The sequence below is a fragment of the Scyliorhinus torazame genome, chromosome 7, assembly GCF_047496885.1.
Source record: "Scyliorhinus torazame isolate Kashiwa2021f chromosome 7, sScyTor2.1, whole genome shotgun sequence".
NCBI classification, from domain to species: domain Eukaryota; kingdom Metazoa; phylum Chordata; class Chondrichthyes; order Carcharhiniformes; family Scyliorhinidae; genus Scyliorhinus; species Scyliorhinus torazame.
The window spans coordinates 175,915,220-175,936,231 of NC_092713.1; the positions used below are offsets into that span (position 1 = coordinate 175,915,220).

The following is a 21,012-nucleotide window of genomic DNA, read 5'->3' on the forward strand; positions in this document are numbered from 1 at the left end:
ACTGCCCCCCTCCACACAAACTGTCCCCCCTCCCGCACACACTGCCCTCCCTCCCCACACACACTGACACCCCAGTTCTGGAGATAGCCGCTGTGAATAAAGAATGAAAAATGATGAAGGAGTGTTAAAAGGTGTACTCACATCTTTCCAGTATGAGTGACGAGGCATCAGTAACCTGATGTCGTACCAATTGACGGACCACCTGAAGAAACATGAATAGAACCATTAAATAAAGCACAACCATAACGTCCCAGGTCCAAAAACAGATTGACCTAGTCTGGCCAGAGTAGATTGGGAGTGGACACTTTTAGGTACATCTGTGACAGAACAGTGGGACGCAACAGGGGGCAGCATGGTAGCACAGTTGCTTCACAGCGTCTGGGTCCCTGGTTTGATTCCTGGCTTGGTCACTGTCTGTGCGGAGTCTGCACGTTCTCCCCATGTCTGTGTGGGTTTCCTCTGGGTGCTCTGGTTTCCTCCCACAGTCCAAACATGTGCAAGTTTGGTGGATTTGCCACGCTAAATTGCCCTTAGTGTCCAAAAAGGTTCGGTGGGGTTACGGGTATAGGTGTGACGAATGTGATATAAAATAGTTAGTTTGGAGGTTGGAAGGACTGGTTGATAAATATGCCCATGTATTTAGCAGTGGCACTCGGCTGCATCTTTGTGGGCCTGGCCATCCTTAAATGTGTGATGGGTAGAATGCGAGGTGCACTGGAACAGATAGAAGCCCCTAGAATCTTGGCTGTTAGGATCCACGAGCGTGCAGCGGATGAAGGGGGGCTGCAACAGGAATTGGAATTGCAGCGACTAATCTTTTTAGATGAGGGGCCGTAGCTACAGATTGAATAGATAGGTTATCATGAAATGATAAAAGGAGGGAATGACGAATGTGATATAAAATACTTAGTTTAAATATATTAGTTACAGTAATGTAGATGTAGGCCGGTCTAATTCTAGTGAGTTCACAGACAAAGGATTTCAGAAAGCATGGCAAGGAAGGGGGAGGGGTGTCTGGTGGAGGAGGAGAAAAGGATGCTGGGTAACAAGAAGCCAGGGTTAAGGAATGAGAAGTGAGCCAATTAGGATATGGCCAGGTCAGGAGGGGTATAGGATGACCTATGGGAATCGTGTATGTGAAACTTGATGCCATTTGAATGTATTTGTAGAGATTCCTTTGTCTCCAATAGCACTCGATTCGGAAGACCCAGGAGGCAGCTTGTGTTCTGGGTTTTTGTGAAGCATGTCAGACTTGCAAGTTGGGTAAAAATAAATAATACTATGCCTACAAATCCATCTAGAGTTTTATTGAGGCCAGACTGACGGGTAAAGAATTCAACATTTGTCAGGTGGATATGTGGGGTGTTCTTTCCAAGGGTCGGTGCAGACCCGATGGGCTGAATGGCTTCCTTCTGCAATGTAAATTCTATGTCTATGCCTATGTCTAAGGAAATAGGGATAGTGCAGGACCAACATGCTCCAATCAAGAAAATGGTGCACTAACAAATCCAGTGAATCCTGGACATCGAAAGATATACATCATTGGATAAGGAGAAAAAAGGAGGCTTATGGCAGATATCAAGGGCTCAAAACACCAGAAACCTGAGAGGCATATAGCATGTGCAAGAGGGAACTTGAAAGGAAATTAGCAGATGAAACCAAATTGGCAGGTAAAATAAAAGTTATACAAGTAGATAAAGGGCAAAAGGTTAAATAGAGAAATAGTAGCGTCCACTAAGGACCACAGTGGTAATTTGTGTGTGGAGCCAGAAGACGTACGTAGGGTTTATGAATCCATTTTGTCCCAGTGAAAGGGACGGTGTGGGTATATAAATCAGGGAGAAGGGCTGAAACTGATGTCGGAAACCCTATGAACTAGGTCATAATCATCTGCCATTTCTGTTGCTAATCTCGCAGTTTTAACCCTCTGTTCTTCCACATGAGTTCTCACTACATCAGGAATTGAATTTTTAAACTCCTCCAAAAGTATAATTTCTCCGAGAGCTTCATACGTTTGGTCCACCTATCCACCTATCAAAATTACTGTGTTTGAGCCTTTCAAACTCCATGTATGTTTGACCAAATACTCCATGTATGTTTGATGCAAACACTTCACTAGCCCTACCTACCAGCTTTGTTTGAATCAGTAAAACCCACATGTCCTATGGCCATTGCATTTGTTTAGCTACCTTCTCAAATGAAATGAAAAAGGCTTCCACCTCCTTCTCGTCAAACCTTGGCAATGCTTGGACATATTTAAATAGATCCCCACCACGTCTTCGACTTTGCCGCTCTGTCTCATTATCCTCATCCATCTCCTCCAACTGTACGTGTCCCTTTGCGTCTGCCAATTTCAACTGATTTTCATGTTTCAGACCCATTTTCCGAAGTTCAAACTCTCTCTCTTTTTCCCTTTCCTCTCTATCTCTTTCTTCTCTCTCCTTTTCTTTTTCCTCTCTATCTCTCTCTTCTTCTTTCATTGTATATTCAAGCCGCTTGAATTCTTTTTCATGTTCAAGTTGCTTTAATTCTTTTTCATGTTCAAATTGCTTAATCTGCAACTGGAGCTTTGCCATATCTAATGAGTCAGAATGTATCACAGGCAAATGTAAATGCGTAGATACCGCGTTAAGTACCTCATCTTTTCATATTTTGCTAGGCAGTGTTAACTGCAATGCTTTTGCCAAACCTAACAGTTTGTTTTTAGTCTGTCCGTAAGGTGTCACGTGTTACCGTGTCCACCCCCAAAACCTTCTGAGCCTCCGAGAGAGCCATTGTTCACAACACTTAAATTAAAATACCACACTGGAAAAGCAACAATCCTTCACTGTCTTTAAGTTCACAAGAGCCAATCCAATAGATAGACTTTTATCCCCCTCGAGTCCCCAATTGTTATGGGAGAGGTGTTTTCAGAACCCCAAAATTTATCATGGAGTTCAACCAACCTCCTCCTTTAATGGATTGCTGCTTTTGAAGCACACGGCTTGTTCCCCAGTGTATTACAATTATGGACACATGGGTTTTTAAACAAAACAATGTTTATTCCATGAACTCAAATTAATCTTTGAAATAAACATTGGATCTCTTAACACCCCTTACTTCAAAGATAACCCCGAAAATAATACAACACTACCCAATCCTTCAAACTGTCCCTTTAAACATCCACAAGACTTCACCTTCAAAAAACAGACATGAGGTTACATTCAATATATTTATAGTCTTTGGATTTGCAGACATCCACAGACCAGCTCTGTGTTTTCTTCCTGCAGCTCTCTGCAAAACACACAGACACGCCCAGCTTTCTCCTCAAACTGGCTTTCTCCTTTCAAGCAGCTCACAGCAAACCAGCCAGGCACTTTTCAGCTGCTCTCTCTCAAAACTGAAACTAAAAACTTCAAAATGTCAGCGCTGAAGCCCAGCTCTACCCACACTCTGACATCACTGCATTTCTTAAAGGTACATTGCTTAAACATCCATTTCTTAAAGGCACTCTCACATGACAACAGGAAATGGGAGAGTGAGAGGATGACAAGCTGCCAAGGCAAAGGATGAATACCTGAGAAGGCGCCAAGATTCCCACTGTAGACGAGAAAGGAAGGCACTGGGGGTGGAAGTGAGACTTGGAAGCCAAAGTGTTACCATTGTAACAAGGTGGGACATGTTAGTTCAGCATGTTGAAAGTTGCAAGAAAGGCCCATAGGAGTTATGGGGGTTCACAGGGAGGATTCTGAGAAGGGAGTGTCATGGGAATGTCACTTTAAGAAATGTTTGTCTTCTCAAGTGGGTGCAGTGATGTCATTATGTGGATGGAGCTGGGCTCTGGCTCTGCTTTTTACTTTTGTTTTGAGCTGGAAGCTGATTTTTGGCTCGAGTTTTAGTTTCGTTTTCAGTTGGGGAGCTGCATTCAAACCAAGGAGATGTACTTTGGTCTCTCTCTCTGCATGCTAAAGAATGTCTCCAGATCACTTGATGATTTCAAAGTAATACCTGTTTCTGTAAGGAATGCAAACCTACTGTCTTTGTTAAAAAGGGTCTTTGACTTATGGATGTTGTTAGGAAAGTTACTAAGGGTTACCTATAGAGTACTATATCTTTGGGGGGTATCAGTGTTGGTAGTTGATAAGATGTTTACTGTGTATTTATAAAATGTTAACTTGATTCATGGGATAAATACTGTTTTTGTTTAAAAATACTTCAGATCTCTGTTGCATAACACCTGTAAAGTAGGCCCTTGTGCTCCCCATAACCAACATCTATTAAAAGTTGTGGGTCAGGTGATATACTTTGGTGTTATCTAAACCCTGGCCCATAATAGGAGCAAAAGTGGAAAATGCTACAGGGCAGATGGGCTTAGGAGACTCAAGGTGAACACTGCCTTGGGGACATGTAGAGAGAATGAGGTAGATGAGAGATATGCCGGTTTGTTTCTTAGGGCGAAGTCACCTCATTTTCCTCGACAGAAGTAGCTAAGCCCTTAACCATTTTCAGAGACACAGGGGCTATGCAAATTCTTGTGCTGGAGAAGGATTTGCATTTTCCTCCAGCGAGCTCAGTGAAAGCTGAGGTATTTGTGAATGGGATGGGTGGAAGTTGTATCCCAGTTCCATTGCATAAAGTGGAGTTGGAATGTGATTTATTGTCAGGTCCAGCAGTGGTTCGAGTGGTTAACAAATTCCTAGTGGAAGGACTAGAGGGGAACAATTTAGTGGGAGTGAAGGTTGTAGCTTCACCCATGACTGCGGAGAGTCCGAAGGAAGTACTGCAGTTTGCACCTGAAATGCCGACTGTAGGGCATGCAGACTACACCATATCAGTTCAACAGGTTGAGGACAGTAAGGAATGGGGAGTGATACCAAGCGAGTGGCTGGTTGACCCACAACCTTTGGAAGGTTTACTGCGCCTGTTGGAGATAGCAGAAGTAGGTGGTTAGCAATGCACAGTAATTGGCTATTAATCCTTTTCAAGAGTTACAGGGAAGGTGACTCCTGTAGTGGTTCTGCAACCACAGCAGCTAGAAAAATCTCAAGTGTACACAGAATCAGGGATGTCCCATACTCTGATTCTGAAAGTGGAGATGCAGGCGGTGGTTACGGAAACTCCAATGAGAAATTAACAGTTGCCACCCCAGGAATAGTGTCTGTCGAGTCAATCAACTCAGAGGAACAACCCCTCAACGGCACTTGTTGCGGAAGGTGGCAATGTGAAGGTCAGGGCAAAATGTAAAGCTGGTGGGGTTGAATAGAGTCCATCAGTCACAAGTGAACCCAAAACTTCTTTCAGTGTTGACAATCCTACTTGTAGTCTAGGGTGTCATGGTTGCATCGTGGTTAGCATGTTGCTTCATAGCGTTAGGGTCCCAGGTTCGATTCCAGGCTTGGGTCACTGTCTGTGCAGAGTCTGCACTTTCTCCCTGTGTCTGCGTGGTTCCTCAGGGTGCTCCGGTTTGCTCCCACAAGTCCTGAAAGACATGCTGTTGGGTAATTTGGACATTACAAATTCTCCCTCCGTGTACCCGAACAGGCTACAGAGTGTGGCGGCTGGGGGATTTTCACAGTAACTTCATTGCAGTGTTAATGTCAGCCTATTTCTGACAATAATAAAGATTAGATTAATTAATTAGTTGTAGAAAATCTTCAAAATTAGCTTCAATGTTTATTAGATAATCAGGAAAGACTGTTGTGTTATGTGAGGAAGAGAAAGCGGAAAGTAAAGTGAAGGTGTAAAAAGAGTATAGACATAGTTGTAGGGAACTCTATTACTACCCATGGTGTGGAGCTCAAGATTTTTGACGCACCAAAGCCAACCTCATCTCGACTAAAACCACAGGTACGGGCTCACTTGGAAACTGAGGAGCGATGTATGTTGCAGAAACACGCACAACTATTGTGGTCCACTGAACGCCAAGGAGAGTCTGGGAAGTTGACAGCCATGTTGGAGGAAGAATGGGTGCTGGCCATCCCAGACATTTCACTACTTGCATTCACAGAGACATTTAGAACCCAGAGCGGAAGGTTTTTCTGTCAGAGTTGTTGTAATTGTTTCATGTAAAACTATTCATATTTTCTGAACGTGACCATGTGATTGCAAGTACTTTGTCATGTGTTTAAAATTACTAATGCCGAAACCGGGCAGGGGATTGTATTGGGGATAGTATGTTTGTGTGGGTGGTGTGTGTCTTGCATACCTCATAATAAAACGTTGGTGTCCTGACATTTCATGACATTTTAGGGGCAGAGGTATGTAAGGACCCTGCCAAAAACCCTTGCTGTTTTGTGTTTCTTTTTTAATACCTGTCTTGCTTGTTAGGTTCGATCTACAGTCTCCTTGCTAGCTGCTGCAACATTGGTGTTTTTGCTTAACCTACGGGCTTTAGGCAAACCGAAACATCCCTGGTCTAATGAACTTGCCTAGAACTTCCCCTTTATGCTTTGTGGAAAAGCCCATGATCTCCGTTTGATAGACTTGCAAACAGCTGATCAGTGAACCTGGAATTATGAGATATCGCCTGTTCTTGCTAAGGATTGGTGGAGGGATGTATAACATTCCGGAAGAAAGGCGGGTCATCTGAAGAGCCCAATTTTTGTCATGAATTCTGTGAAGAGATTCAGCCAGGAAGCACTTTGAAGGCACTCTCTCACTGCCAAGCAATTTAAGGTCCCAGTCAGACCTGTGAAGGCACTCTGATTTAAAAGACTGCAGACAGCAGTCAGACCTGTCAAGGGAGCGACTGCTTTGAAAGGCTGTAAGCAAGTCCGTCCACCAGGTCTGTAAGAGTTCAATCCTCTTTCGGAAAGGCTGGAGGAAACTGAGTCTGAGAACTTTCTTCATGATACAGGCAGAAGCTCTGCACTGTGATATAGGCAGTCTGGCTATAGGGTCTGCTGTAATTTCTCAGCTATAAAACTCCAGTAATTTCTCAAGGTCCATCTGGTGATTGGAGGATAGAATGTGTATGGCTGGTTGGAGGGTGGGACGGGGTTTTGTGAATAAGTAGACTAGTAGACCATTGCCATTACTTATAAACTGACCGCACATTCGCACAGGATGTCATAACAACTGATTCCCACTGACTAGAGTTTTGCTCGGGCTCCTTGATGACACTCAGTCAAATGCTGCCTTGATGTCGAGGGTAATTCACTCAATTCTCATCTCTGGGATTCAGCTCATTTGTCCATGTCTGAACCAAGGCTGTAATGAGGTCAACAGCAGAGTGGACCTGGCAGATTCAAGCTGTTCACCACTGCCCCTTGTTTCTTGTCACTCGACCATAAAATCCCATAGAATCACTACAGTGCAAAAGGAGGCCATTCAGCACATCGGGTCTGCACCACCCTCCAAAAGAAGAACCGCACCAAGGCACACCCTCCCCAGCCCTATCCCATTAATCCCGTAATCCCTCCTAACCTGCACAACTTTGTACCCATACTGCCTCTATCCATTTTATTCAACTTTTCTTCCAAGTTGATTATGTGGCATTTTAAGATTACACTTATTGAAAATCAATATACAGCACATCAAGTGCATTACCCTCATCAATCATCTCTGTTATGTCATCTGATAGACAAGGCCAGACCAAAACAGTCTGTCTCATAGGTCAAGGCACAAACAAACAAGCAAACTGGCAATCCAGAACAAAACATCGTCACCCTGAACAAATTGATTAAACAGTAAACTCACTTGGAAGGTCGATCGTTGCAACATTGTTTGGGGCACAATTCGTTCCTGAAAAGGGATTCGAAGAAAAGCTGTTAACAAACTGCAGTGTTACCGGCGGGAGATCAGTCCCCCTCTCCCTCTCTTTCATGCACACACTAGCACACACCAAGTTAACTTCCTTCAAGTGCCCATCCAATTTTTTTTCACAATCAGTGAGTATTTCCATTTCCACCACTCTCGTGGCAGAGAGTTCCAGATCATTGCCACTCGCAGTGTAAAAGGCTTTTTCCTCACACGCTTCTGTATTTCTTGCTCAAATCCGTCCATCTTATCCGTCGTGATATTCAGGTAAACATCATGGTGCAAACATACATACAAACTGATGGACAGATCAACGGACCAATCAACATACACACAACACCACAGCCAATCACAGGCAAGAGCATACACAGTACAAAACAGGGAACACGACACTTCCCGGGCATTCCAGCAGGAGACAGCTCAGGGCACAGAGCTCACAGCAAGCCACTCAGACATCCACCATGTGTTGAGTGCCACTCCAATATAGTATTAGGAATAGGTCCACAGATTCTAGGGTTATGATCGAACCTCAGTAACCAGTTTACCACTGTAAATAAATGTTAGTAATAAAACTGAGTTGTGCCATTCGCAACCGTGTTGGTTCGTCTGTGTAGCAGAGTACCCAACACATCAGTCCCCATCCTTGTAAGATCAACCAAAGGGAACAGCTTTTAACATAGAACAATACAGCGCAGTACAGGCCCTTCGGCCCACGATGTTGCACCAAAACAAAAGCCATCTAACCTACACTATGCCATTATCATCCATATGTTTATCCAATAAACTTTTAAATGCCCTCAATGTTGGCGAGTTCACTACTGTAGCAGGTAGGGCATTCCACGGCCTCACTACTCTTTGCGTAAAGAACCTACCTCTGACCTCTGTCCTATATCTATTACCCCTCAGTTTAAAGTTATGTCCCCTCGTGCCAGCCATATCCATCCGCGGGAGAAGGCTCTCACTGTCCACCCTATCCAACCCCCTGATCATTTTGTATGCCTCTATTACGTCTCCTCTTAACCTTCTTCTCTCCAACGAAAACAACCTCAAGTCCATCAGCCTTTCCTCATAAGATTTTCCCTCCATACCAGGCAACATCCTGGTAAATCTTCTCTGCACCCGCTCCAAAGCCTCCACGTCCTTCCTATAATGCGGTGACCAGAACTGTACGCAATACTCCAAATGCGGCCGTACCAGAGTTCTGTACAGCTGCAACATGACCTCCCGACTCCGGAACTCAATCCCTCGACCAATAAAGGCCAACACTCCATAGGCCTTCTTCACAACCCTATCAACCTGGGTGGCAACTTTCAGGGATCTATGTACATGGACACCTAGATCCCTCTGCTCATCCACACTTTCAAGAACTTTACCATTAGCCAAATATTCCGCATTCCTGTTATTCCTTCCAAAGTGAATCACCTCACACTTCTCTACATTAAACTCCATTTGCCACCTCTCAGCCCAGCTCTGCAGCTTATCTATATCCCTCTGTAACCTGCTACATCCTTCCACACTATCGACAACACCACCGACTTTAGTATCGTCTGCAAATTTACTCACCCACCCTTCTGCGCCTTCCTCTAGGTCATTGATAAAAATGACAAACAGCAACGGCCCCAGAACAGATCCTTGTGGTACTCCACTTGTGACTGTACTCCATTCTGAACATTTCCCATCAACCACCACCCTCTGTCTTCTTTCAGCTAGCCAATTTCTGATCCACATCTCTAAATCACCCTCAATCCCCAGCCTCCGTATTTTTTGCAATAGCCTACCGTGGGGAACCTTATCAAACGCTTTGCTGAAATCCATATACACCACATCAACTGCTCTACCCTCGTCTACCTGTTCAGTCACCTTCTCAAAGAACTCAATAAGGTTTGTGAGGCATGACCTACCCTTCACAAAGCCATGCTGACTATCCCTGATCATATTATTCCTATCTAGGTGATTATAAATCTTGTCTCTTATAATCCCCTCCAAGACTTTACCCACTACAGACGTGAGGCTCACCGGTCTATAGTTGCCGGGGTTGTCTCTGCTCCCCTTTTTGAACAAAGGGACCACATTTGCTGTCCTCCAGTCCTCTGGCACTATTCCTGTAGCCAATGATGACATAAAAATCAAAGCCAAAGGTCCAGCAATCTCTTCCCTGGCCTCCCAGAGAATCCTAGGATAAATCCCATCAGGTCCCGGGGACTTATCTATTTTCAGCCTGTCCAGAATTGCCAACACCTCTTCCTTACGTACCTCAATGCCATCTATTCTATTAGCCTGGGGCTCAGCATTCTCCTCCACAACATTATCTTTTTCCTGAGTGAATACTGACGAAAAATATTCATTTAGTATCTCGCCTATCTCTTCAAACTCCACACACAATTTCCCATCCCTGTCCTTGACTGGTCCTGCTCTTTCCCTAGTCATTCGCTTATTCCTGACATACCTATAGAAAGCTTTTGGGTTTTCCTTGATCCTTCCTGCCAAATACTTCTCATGTCCCCTCCTTGCTCGTCTTAGCTCTCTCTTTAGATCCTTCCTCGCTACCTTGTAACTATCCATTGCCCCAACCGAAACTTCACACTTCATCTTCACATAGGCCTCCTTCTTCCTCTTAACAAGAGATTCCACTTCCTTGGTAAACCACAGTTTCCTCGCTCGGCGCCTTCCTCCCTGCCTGACCGGTACATACTTATCAAGAACACGCAGTAGCTGTTCCTTGAACAAGCCCCACTTATCCAGTGTGCCCAACACTTGCAGCCTACTTCTCCACCTTATCCCCCCCTTTCTTTGTCTAATTCACCTAAACCTGTTATAAGCTTGTGCAATCTCTATCAAATCTCCCCTAATTCGCCATTACTCCAAGCTTCTCCAAAGTAACCTTCCTGGTAAATCTTCCTCCGCACCCTCTCATCCTTCCTAAAATGCGGTGAACAGAACTCGACACAATACTCCAGCTGTGGCCTAACTAGAGCTTTGTAAAGATTCAGTATAACTTTCCTGCATTTGTACTTCACAGAGTCATGAAGTCCACACTTCCATATGCTTTTCTAATCAGTCTCTCAATATTTCTGGCAATTTCAACGACAAACATGTGAATTAGAAACAACGTTAGGCCACCTGGCCCCTCCAGCCTGCTCCGCCATTCAATAAGATCATGGCTGATTTGACTTTAACCTCAACCCCACATTCCTGCCTAACCCCCGATAACCTTTCACCCTCTTGTCCTCTTGTTAATCAATAATCTATCCTCTCTGCTTTTAAAATATTCAGATTCTTCTTCTGTCTTTTGAAAAAGAGAGTTCCAGAGAATCACATCTGAAAAAAACAATTTTCCTTATCTTAAATGAGTGACCTCTTATTTTTAATCAGTGACTCCCTTGTACTAAATTGTTCCACAAGAGGAAAGATCCTCACCACATCCAGCCTGTCAATGCCCCCTCAGGATCTTAAAGGTAAAAAATCAACTCACCTCTCATTCTTCTAAACTCCAGTGGATATCACCACTCTCCAACCTCTCCTCAAATGACAAACGCCCTTTCCTGATACTGGTCGAGTAAACATAGGAACATAGAAATTAGGAGCAGAATTCAGCCCCTTGAGCCTCCTTCGCCATTCAATCAGATCATGGCTGATCTCTTCCTGGTGTCAGATCCACCTCCCTACCTGTTCCCCATATCCCTTTAACTCTTTTTTAAAAATCAGAAATATATTTATCTCTTTCTTGAAACCATGTAATGACTCCGACTCCATCGCACTATGGGGCAGAGAGTTCCACAAATTCACCACCCTCTGCGAGAAGTAGTGCCTCATCGCAGTTTTAAATCTACCACTGTGACTTCTTGTTCTAGATTGCCCCACCAGGGGAACATTTGGTCTACATCTACTTTATCAATCCCCCTTTTAGTATTTTATATACCTCGATCAGATCCCCTCTCATCCTTCTAAACTGCAATGAGCATAAGCCAACTAGATCATAGATCATATAATTTACAGTGCAGAAGGAAGCCATTCGGCCCATCGAGTCTGCACCGGCTCTTGGAAAGAGGACCCTACTTAAGCCCACGCCTCCACCCTATTCCCATAACCCAGTAGCCCCACCTAACGAACTGTTTAATCTCTCCTCATACGTCAATCCTTTCATACCCGGAATCAATCTGTTGAGTGTCCTCTGATCTGCCTCTAATGCCACCATGTACTGTTCTATATCCTTGCTCAAATAAGGAGACCAGAACTGGACACAATATTCCAGATGTGGTCTCACCAACATCCTATACAATTGCAACAACACTTATCCACTTTTATATTCCAGTCCTTTTGCAATGAGCACTAACATTCCATTTGACTTTCTAATTACATTTTGTACCTGCATATTGAATTTCTTCAACTCATGAGCAAAGACTCTGCCCAGACGCATTTTGAATTTGCTTTCCATTGAGGTAACAATTTGCCTTTCTATATTTTTGGCTAAAATGGATAATCTCACACTTATTTGGCAAACTCCATCTGCCAAATTTTGGCCCAATCTCCGAGCCTATCTATATCCGTCTGTAAAATCTTTATTTCCTCTTCACTGTCTGCTTTCCTACCTATTTTAGGATCATCTGCAAATTATGCTATGTTTTTTTTAAGAAACATTTTATTAAGGCATTTATGGTTTTATAATAACAAAAGACACAAGTACAGATATAAACATAGTTCAACGCGTAACACACCCCTCCATCTCCCACAGTTCTCACCTAAGCTAGACCGACATCGATTAATTCCCTCCCCCCCCCCGCCACCTTTATTGAATCTGCTGACGGTTTAATTTTCTCCGAAGAAGTCGCTAAATGGCTGCCAGCTCCGAACCAACCCTAATGATGAACCTTTCAGGCGAACTAGATTTTCTCAAGCCTGAGAAACCCAGCCATGTCACTAACCCATAACCCTGTTTTGGGGGTCTTCGAGACCCTCCACTCTAGTAAGATCCGTCTCCGGGCTACCAAATAGACAAAGGTCAAAATATCAGCCTCTCTTGCCCTCTGGACTCCCGGGTCTTCCGACACCCCAAAAATCGGCACCTCTGGACTCGGTGCCACCCTCACCTTTAACACCCTGGACATGACATCTGCAAATCCCTGCCAGAATCCCCTGAGCTTCGGGCATGCCCAAATCATATGGATATGATTTGCAAGCCCTCCTGCACATCGCTCGCACCTGTCCTCTACCCCAAAAAACCTGCTCATCCGGGCCACCGTCATGTGTGCCCGGTGAACCACCTTGAATTGTATCAGGCTGAGTCGGGCACAGGAGAGGATGTAGTGACTCTGCTCAGGGCATCGTCCCACAGATACGCCTCTTAACTCCTTTCCCAACTCTTCTTCCCATTTACGTTTTGTCTCCCCTATCTGGGTTTCCTCCCACTCCATAAGTTCTTTGTAAATTTCCGATACCTTCCCCTCCCTGTTCTCGAAACTACCTTGTCCTGTATCCCCTGTGGCTGTAGGAGTGGAAAGGTTAAAACCTGCCTTCGCACAAAATCCCTTACCTGGAGATATCAGAACCCATTCTCTCCCGGCAGTTCAAACTTCACTTCCAGATTCTCCAGACCGAGAAAGCTCCCATCAATAAACAGATTCCCCCAGCCTCTCAATACACACTCCCTACCACTCTGAAACCCCCATCCATCTTCCCCGGCACAAACCGGTGATTATCACAGATTGGAGACCACACCGACGCTCCCTTTACTCCCATATGCTTCCGCCATCGCCCCCAGACTCTCAGGGCCGCCACTAGAACATAGAACATACAGTGCAGAAGGAGGCCGTTCAGCCCATCGAGTCTGCACCGACTCACTTAAGCCCTCACTTCCACCCTATCCCCGTAACCCAATAACCCTTCCTCACCCTTTTGGTCACTAAGGGCAATTTAGCATGGCCAATCCACCTAACCTGCACGTCATTAGACTGTGGGAGGAAACCGGAGCACCCGGAGGAAACCCACGCAGACACGGGGAGAACGTGCGGACTCCGCACAGACAGTGACCCAGTTGGGGAATCAAACCTAGGACCCTGGCGCTGTGAAGCCACAGTGCTATCCACTTGTGCGACGGTGCTGCCCTACCACTGGGCTTGTGGAGTACCGGGCCAGCAAGAACAGCAGAGGTGCTGTTACCAACGCCCCCAAACTTGTGCCCTTACATGATGCTGCCTCCACTTGCTCCCACACCGACCCCTCCCCAATTACTCACTTCCTAATCATGGCTATATTTGCTGCCCAGTAGTTCCTAAAGTTTGGCAGTGCCAGCCCTCCCTCCCCTCAGCTCCGCTCCAGCAACATTTTCTTTACTCGCGGGATTTTACCTGCCCACACAAACCCAGATATCACCCTGCTCACCTGTTTAAAAAAGGCCTTTTGAATAAAAATATGAAGGCACTGAAAAACAAACAGAAATTTTGGGAGAACCGTCACCTTTACGGTCTGTACCCTCCCCGCCAGTGACAATGGGAGCATGTCCCATCTCCGGAAGTCCTCCTTCATTTGTTCCACTAATCGGCCCAGAGTTAATTTGTGTAGCTGCTCCCATCTCCATGCCACCTGAATACCCAGGTAACTAAAACTACCTCCCACCACCTTAAAACGGCAACTCCTCCAGTCTCCTCTCCTGCCCCCTCGCTTGGATCACACAAACCTCACTTTTACTCATATTCAATTTGTACCCCGAGAACCGGCCAAATTCCCCCAAGGACGGCATAATCTCCTCCATTCCCCGAACACGTCGGAAATATATAGGTCGTCTGCATATAGCGAGACCCTGTGTTCCACTCTCATCCAGACTAGCCCCTTCCAGTCTTTTGACGCTCTCAGCGCCATCGCCAATGGCTCTATAGCCAAGGCAAACAACAGTGGGGAGAGGGGACATCCTTGCCTCGTCCCCGGTGCAATCTAAAATAGTACGAGCTCACCAGGTTCGTCCGCACACTCGCCACTGGTGCCTGGTACAGCAAACGAACCCAGTCAATGAAGCCCTGCCCAAACCCATACCATCCCAGGACCTTCCACAGATATTTCCATTCCACCCGGTCGAAGGCCTTCTCCGTGTCCATAGCGACCACCACCTCTGCCTCCCTCCCCTCGGAGGGCATCATGATCACATTCAGGAGCCTTCTAACATTGGCCATTAACAGGCTACCGTTAACAACCCCTGTCTAGTCTTCCCCTATCACCCCAGGAACACAGTGTTCTATCCTCGAGGCCAGGATTTTGGCCAGCAATTTGGCATCAACATTTAATAGGGAGATTGGTCTGGATGACCCACATTGCTCTGGGTCCTTCTCCCGCTTCAGGATCAATTAAATTGAGGCCTGTGAGATTGTTGGGGGAAGAACACCCCGCTCCCTTGCCTCATTAAATGCCGTCACCAGCAGTGGGCCCAGCATCCCAGAGAACTTCTTGTAAAATTCCATTGGGTAGCGTCCGGTCCTGGGCCCTTGCCCGACTGCATGGCCTCCAATCTCTCTAGTATTTTCTCAATCCCGATCGGGGTTCCCAGCCCTCCACCAACCCTTCCTCCACCTTCGGAAACTTCAACCTTTCCAAGAACTGCCTCATCCCCTCCACCCCAGCTGGGGGCTCCGATTCATGCAACCGACTGCAAAACTCCTTAAACACCCCATTCACCCCCGCTGAGTCCAGTACCGCCTTTCCTCCTCTGTCCTTCGCTCTCCCTATCTCCCTGGCCGCCTCCCTTTTCCTTAGCTGGTGTGCTAGCATCCTACCGGCCATCTCACCATACTCATATATTGCCCCTCTCGCCTTCCTCAACTGCCCCACCACCTGCCCTGTCGACAACAGCCCAAACTCCATCTGCAGCTTCTGCCGCTCCTTCAACAACCCTGCCTCCAGGGCTTCAGAATACCTTCTATCCACCTAGAGTATCTCCCTAACCAACCTATCCGTCTCTGCCCGTCCCACCATCTCCTTATGAGCCCGTATCGAAATTAGCTCCCCCTAACCACCGCCTTCAACGCTTCCCACACAGTTTCTGCCGAAACTTCTCTTGTATCATTTATCTCCAAATAATACTGGATGGCCTCCCCCACCCGTCCGCACACCCCCTCATCTGCTAACAGTCCTATATCCAGTCTCAATTGTGGGCGCAACCCCCCCCCCTACTTGCTCACTCCTAAGTCCACCCAGTGTGGGGCATGGTCTGACACAACAATCGCCGAATACTTGGCCTCCACAACCCCCGCCAGCAAAGCCTTGTTCAAAACAAAAAAATCAATCCGGGAGTACACTTTGTGAACCTGGGAGAAAAAAGAAAACTCCTTCGTTCTTGGCCGTTCAAACCTCCACAGATCTACTCCCCCCATCTGTTCCATAAACCTTTTTAGCTCCTTCGCCACGGCTGGCACCCTCCCTGTCCTTGAACACGACCGATCTAACCTCGATTCAATGACCGTATTAAAGTCCTCTCCCATGATCAACCTACGTGAGTCCAAGTCTGGGATCTTCTCCAACACCCGCCTCATAAACTCCGCGTCATCCCAGTTTGGTGTGTAAATATTTACTAAGACCACCGGCATCCCCTCCAACTTCCCACTGACCATAACATACTTACCCCCCAAATCCGCCACTATGCTCCCTACCTCAAATGAAACCCGCTTATTAATCAAGATCGCAACCCCCCTAGTATTAGAATCTAGCCCCGAATGAAATACCTGCCCAACCCAACCCTTCCTCAGCCTAGTCTGATCCACCACCCTCAGGTGTGTCTCTTGTAACATTGCCACGTCAACCTTCAGCCTCTTCAGATGCGTGAACACACGAGCCCTCTCACGTTCCAGGTGATCAGCCTGGTCAGGGAGCCCCCGCCCCCAGCCGATCAACCATCACCAATCTTTGGCCAGCCTCCGGCCCGCGTCCCACGCCTCCTCAGGGCCCCCTCGGGTGTCCACTGTCATCGACCTCCCATTTGTTTCCAAGTGCCAGTCCACCCCCCCCCCATCGTCAGCATAACAGTTCCCCCCCTCCCACCCCCTCCCCCCTAAACACAGCAACACTCCCAACCTCCCATAACAAACAAGTCACCTGCTTGCCCCCCACTGAGCTTCCGTGAGCTAGCCCGCCCAGCTACGCGTGGCCCATGGCGCCAAGCATTCTTCCCTCCCGCTGATCTCCCTCCCCACCCCGCTCGAACATATTTATGCAAATTACAAACCCAACAAACACAAAGAAGAAAATTGCACCCACCATCCCCCAATTAGAACAAAGTTAACCCACATACAACACTGAGCAACAGCCAAAAACTTGGTACAAAACCAATCCATACACAACCCAAAAAGAAAAGAAATTTAGCAGCACAAGTACAGAATTACCCGCCCCATGTTCAATGTCTTCCTTCTCCTGCTAGTCCCCTGTCTTTGCCAAAGTCCATCGTATCCTCCGATGATGCAAAATAGAGTTCTTGACCTTCATAGGTGACCCACAAACGAGCTGGGTACAGCATGCCGAATTTCACCCCCTTCCTAAGAGGGCTGACTTTACTTTGTTGAAGCTCGCCCTTCTCTTAGCCAGTTCCGCACCCCAAGTCCTGGTAAATGCGCAGCGTGTTGTCTTCCCATTTGCAGCTCCTAGTCTGCCTGGCCCACCTCAAGATTTGCTCCTTGTCCAGGAAACGGTGCAATCGCACCACCGTTGCCCTCGGTGGCTCATTCATTTGCGGCTTCCTCGCAAGCGCTCCATGCGCCCTGTCCACTTCCAAGGGCTGAGAAAACGCGCCTTCTCCTATCAGCTTCTCGAGCATATGCGCCATGCATGTCCCTGCAATACCCTCCAGAGGCCAACGATCCTCAGGTTCTGCCTGCGCGACCTGTTCTCCAACTCCTCCACCTTGCAGCCTTTTCTGATAGTCCCTCATCAGCCCCATCTCCGCCTCCATTGCGGTTAGCTGGTCCTTGAGCTCAGCCACCGCCTCTTCCACCTTCTTGATCGCCGGTCCCTGGGCTTCCAATCTTTGCTCCACCCAGTCATTCCCCGTCTTAATCGGGTCCAGGTCTTTGCTTGGCAAAGCTCTCCTGGAGGAAGTTGACTAGCTGCTCCATTGACCACTGGGTTAGCAATCCCAGTCCCTGAGACTCCGCCATGTTTTCCTGTGCCGCTGACTCCACTCCCTTCTTTGTCGAACAATCTCTTCTTTGCAGACCACTTCTGGTCCATGACTCCATAAACTGGTGGGGAATTCTTCTTCTCTTCTTCACCAGCCTCCAATTTTGATACCCAAATCCCCCATACGTCGAGGGAAAAGGTCCCAAAAGTCCACCACGAGCAGGAGCTGCCAAATAAGATACCTCTCCCTCCATGGCTGCAACCGGAAGTCGATCCAAATTATGCTGTTACACTCTGTCCTTGCAGATCAGTTATATGAATTGTAAACAGTTGAGAACCGAGGACACATCCTTGTGGCACCCCGTTAGTTACAGTTTGCTAGCCAGAGAAGGACCCATTTAACCCAACCCTCTGCTTTCTGTCAGTCAAACAACCTCAATCCAATCTAGTACTCTACCCCCAATCCTCTGCGATCTCACCTTCTGGATCAGTCTTTTATGCGGCACCTTGTCAAATGCCTTTTCTGAACTGCTTTCAATACTTCTTTCCTTAAGCAAGCAGATCAATACTGTACACAGTACTCCAGACATGGTTGCACTAATGTCCGGAACAACTGAAACATAACCTCCCTCTTCTTGCAATCAATTCTTCTCACAATTAACAATAACATTCTATTTACACATTGGCAAATAGGATTAAGGAAAATCCCAAGGCTTTTTACACATACATAAAAAGCAAGAGGGTAGCCAGGGAAAGGGTTGGCCCACTGGAGGATAGGCAAGGGAATCTATGTGTGGAGCCAGAGGAAATGGGTGAGATACTAAATGGAAACTTTGCATCAGTATTCACCAAACAGAAGGAATTGGTGGATGTTGAGTCTGGAAAAGGGTGTGTAGATAGCCTGGGTCACATTGAGATCCAAAAAGACGACGTGTTGGGCGTCTTGAAAAATATTAAGGTAGATAAGTCCCCAGGGCCGAATGGGATCTCCCCCAGAATACTAAAGGAGGCTAGAGAGAAAATTGCTGAGGCCTTGACAGAAATCTTTGGATCCTCACCGTCTTCAGGTGATGTCCTGGAGGACTGGAGAATAGCCAATGCTGTTCCTTTGTTTCAGAAGGGTAGCAAGGATAATCCAGGGAACTACAGGCCGGTGAGCCTTACATCAGTGGTAGGGAAATTACTGGAGAGAATTCTTCGAGACAGGATCTACTCCCATTTGGAAGCAAATGGACGTATTAGTGAGAGGCAGCATGGTTTTGTGAAGGGGAGGTCGTGTCTCACTAACTTGATAGAGTTTTTCGAGGAGGTCACTAAGATGATTGATGCAGGTAGGGCAGTGGATGTTGTCTATATGGACTTCAGTAAGGCCTTTGACAAGGTCCCTCATGGTAGACTGGTACAAAAGGTGAAGTCACACGGTATCAGGGGTGAGCTGGCAAGGTGGATACAGAACTGGTTAGGTCATAGAAGGCAGAGAGTAGCAATGGAAGGGTGCTTTTCTAATTGGAGGACTGTGACTAATGGTGTTCCGCAGGGATCAGTTCTGGGACCGTTGCTGTTCGTAACATATATAAATGATTTGGAGGAAAATGTAACTGGTCTGAATAGTAAGCTTGCAGACGACACAAAGGTTGGTGGAATTGCGGATAGCGATGAGGACTGTCAGTGGATACAGCAGGATTTAGATCGTTTGGAGACTTCGGCGGAGAGATGGCAGGTGGAGTTTAATCCGGACAAATGTGAGGTAATGCATTTTGGAAGGTCTAATGCAGGTAGGGAATATGCAGTGAAAGTGTTTTGAAAGTCAGAGAGATCTAGGTGTACAGGTCACTGAAAGGGGCAACACAGGTGGAGAAGGTAGTCAAGAAGGCATACGGCATGCTTGCCTTCATTGGCCGGGGCATTGAGTATAAGAATTGGCAAGTCATGTTGCAGCTGTATCGAACCTTAGTTAGGCCACACTTGGAGTATAGTGTTCAATTCTGGTCGCCACACTACCAGAAGGATGTGGAGACTTTAGAGAGGGTGCAGAAGAGATTTACCAGGATGTTGCCTGGTATGGAGGGCATTAGCTATGAGGAGCAGTTGAATAAACTCGGTTTGTTCTCACTGGAACGACGGAGGTTGAGGGGCGACCTGATAGAGGTCTACAAAATTATGAGGGGCATAGACAGAGTGGATAGTCAGAGGCTTTTCCCCAGGGTAGAGGGGTCAATTACTAGGGGGCATAGGTTTAAGGCGCGAGGGGCAAGGCTTAGAGGAGATGTACGAGGCACGTTTTTTTACACAGAGGGTAGTAGGTGCCTGGAACTCGCTGCCGGAGGAGGTGGTGAAAGCAGGGACGATAGTGACATTTAAGGGGCACCTTGACAAATACATGAATAGGATGGGAATAGAGGGATACGGACCCAGGAAGATTTTAGTTTAGATGGACAGCATGGTCGGCACGGGCTTGGAGGGCCGAAGGGCCTGTTCCTGTGCTGTACTTTTCTTTGTTCTATTAGCTTTCCGAATTACTTACTGGACCTAAGTACTAGCCATTTTGATTAATGCACAAAGACACCTTGATCCCTCGGAATCTGAGCTTTGCAATCTCACACCATTTAGATGACATGCATTTTTTTATTTTTCCTGCCAAAATGGACAATGTCACATTTGCCCATATATATGTATACATACAGACCAATCTTGCCTTGATCCCCTACCCTCTTTCAAAAAGAACCAGTTTGTATATAATGCTTCACACCATGTCTTGCAACATACTATATCACATCTCAGCCAAGTGTTTACTTAATAAAAAACAATGCAAGTACATCAGTCTCTCAAACTCACTGTCAGTGTGTTACAGTATATCAGTCTCTTCCACACATTGTGCGTCAGTTATAATACATCAATCTCTCGCTCACTGTATGTTAAAGTTACAGCACAACAGTCTCTCACTCACTGTCAGTGTGTTAGTTACAGTAGTCTCTCACACTGTCAGTGTTACAGTAATACTGCATCAGTCACGCAAACCCACTATCAGTGTTACAGTACATCAGTCCCACACTGCAAGTAAATCAGTCTCTCAAACTCACTGTTAGTGTGTTACAGTATATCAGTTTCTTACACACATTATGCGTCAAAGTTATAGTACATCAATCTCTCATTCACTGACAGTGTTAAAATTACAGCACATCA

General features: G+C 46.4%; 1 protein-coding gene across 1 annotated transcript in view; it reads right to left on the reverse strand.

Moving 5' to 3' along the window:
- ssbp1 (single-stranded DNA binding protein 1) overlaps nt 1–21,012 on the reverse strand; it is a 292,709-nt gene that overhangs the window by 233,037 nt on the left and 38,660 nt on the right. The window contains exons 2-3 of the mRNA XM_072511820.1: nt 7,678–7,722; nt 142–202 (exon numbers count right to left, since the gene is read on the reverse strand). Of these exons, the coding sequence (XP_072367921.1) occupies nt 142–202; nt 7,678–7,701 (85 nt within the window). The 5' untranslated portion in view covers nt 7,702–7,722. The remainder of the gene's footprint in view (nt 1–141; nt 203–7,677; nt 7,723–21,012) is intronic.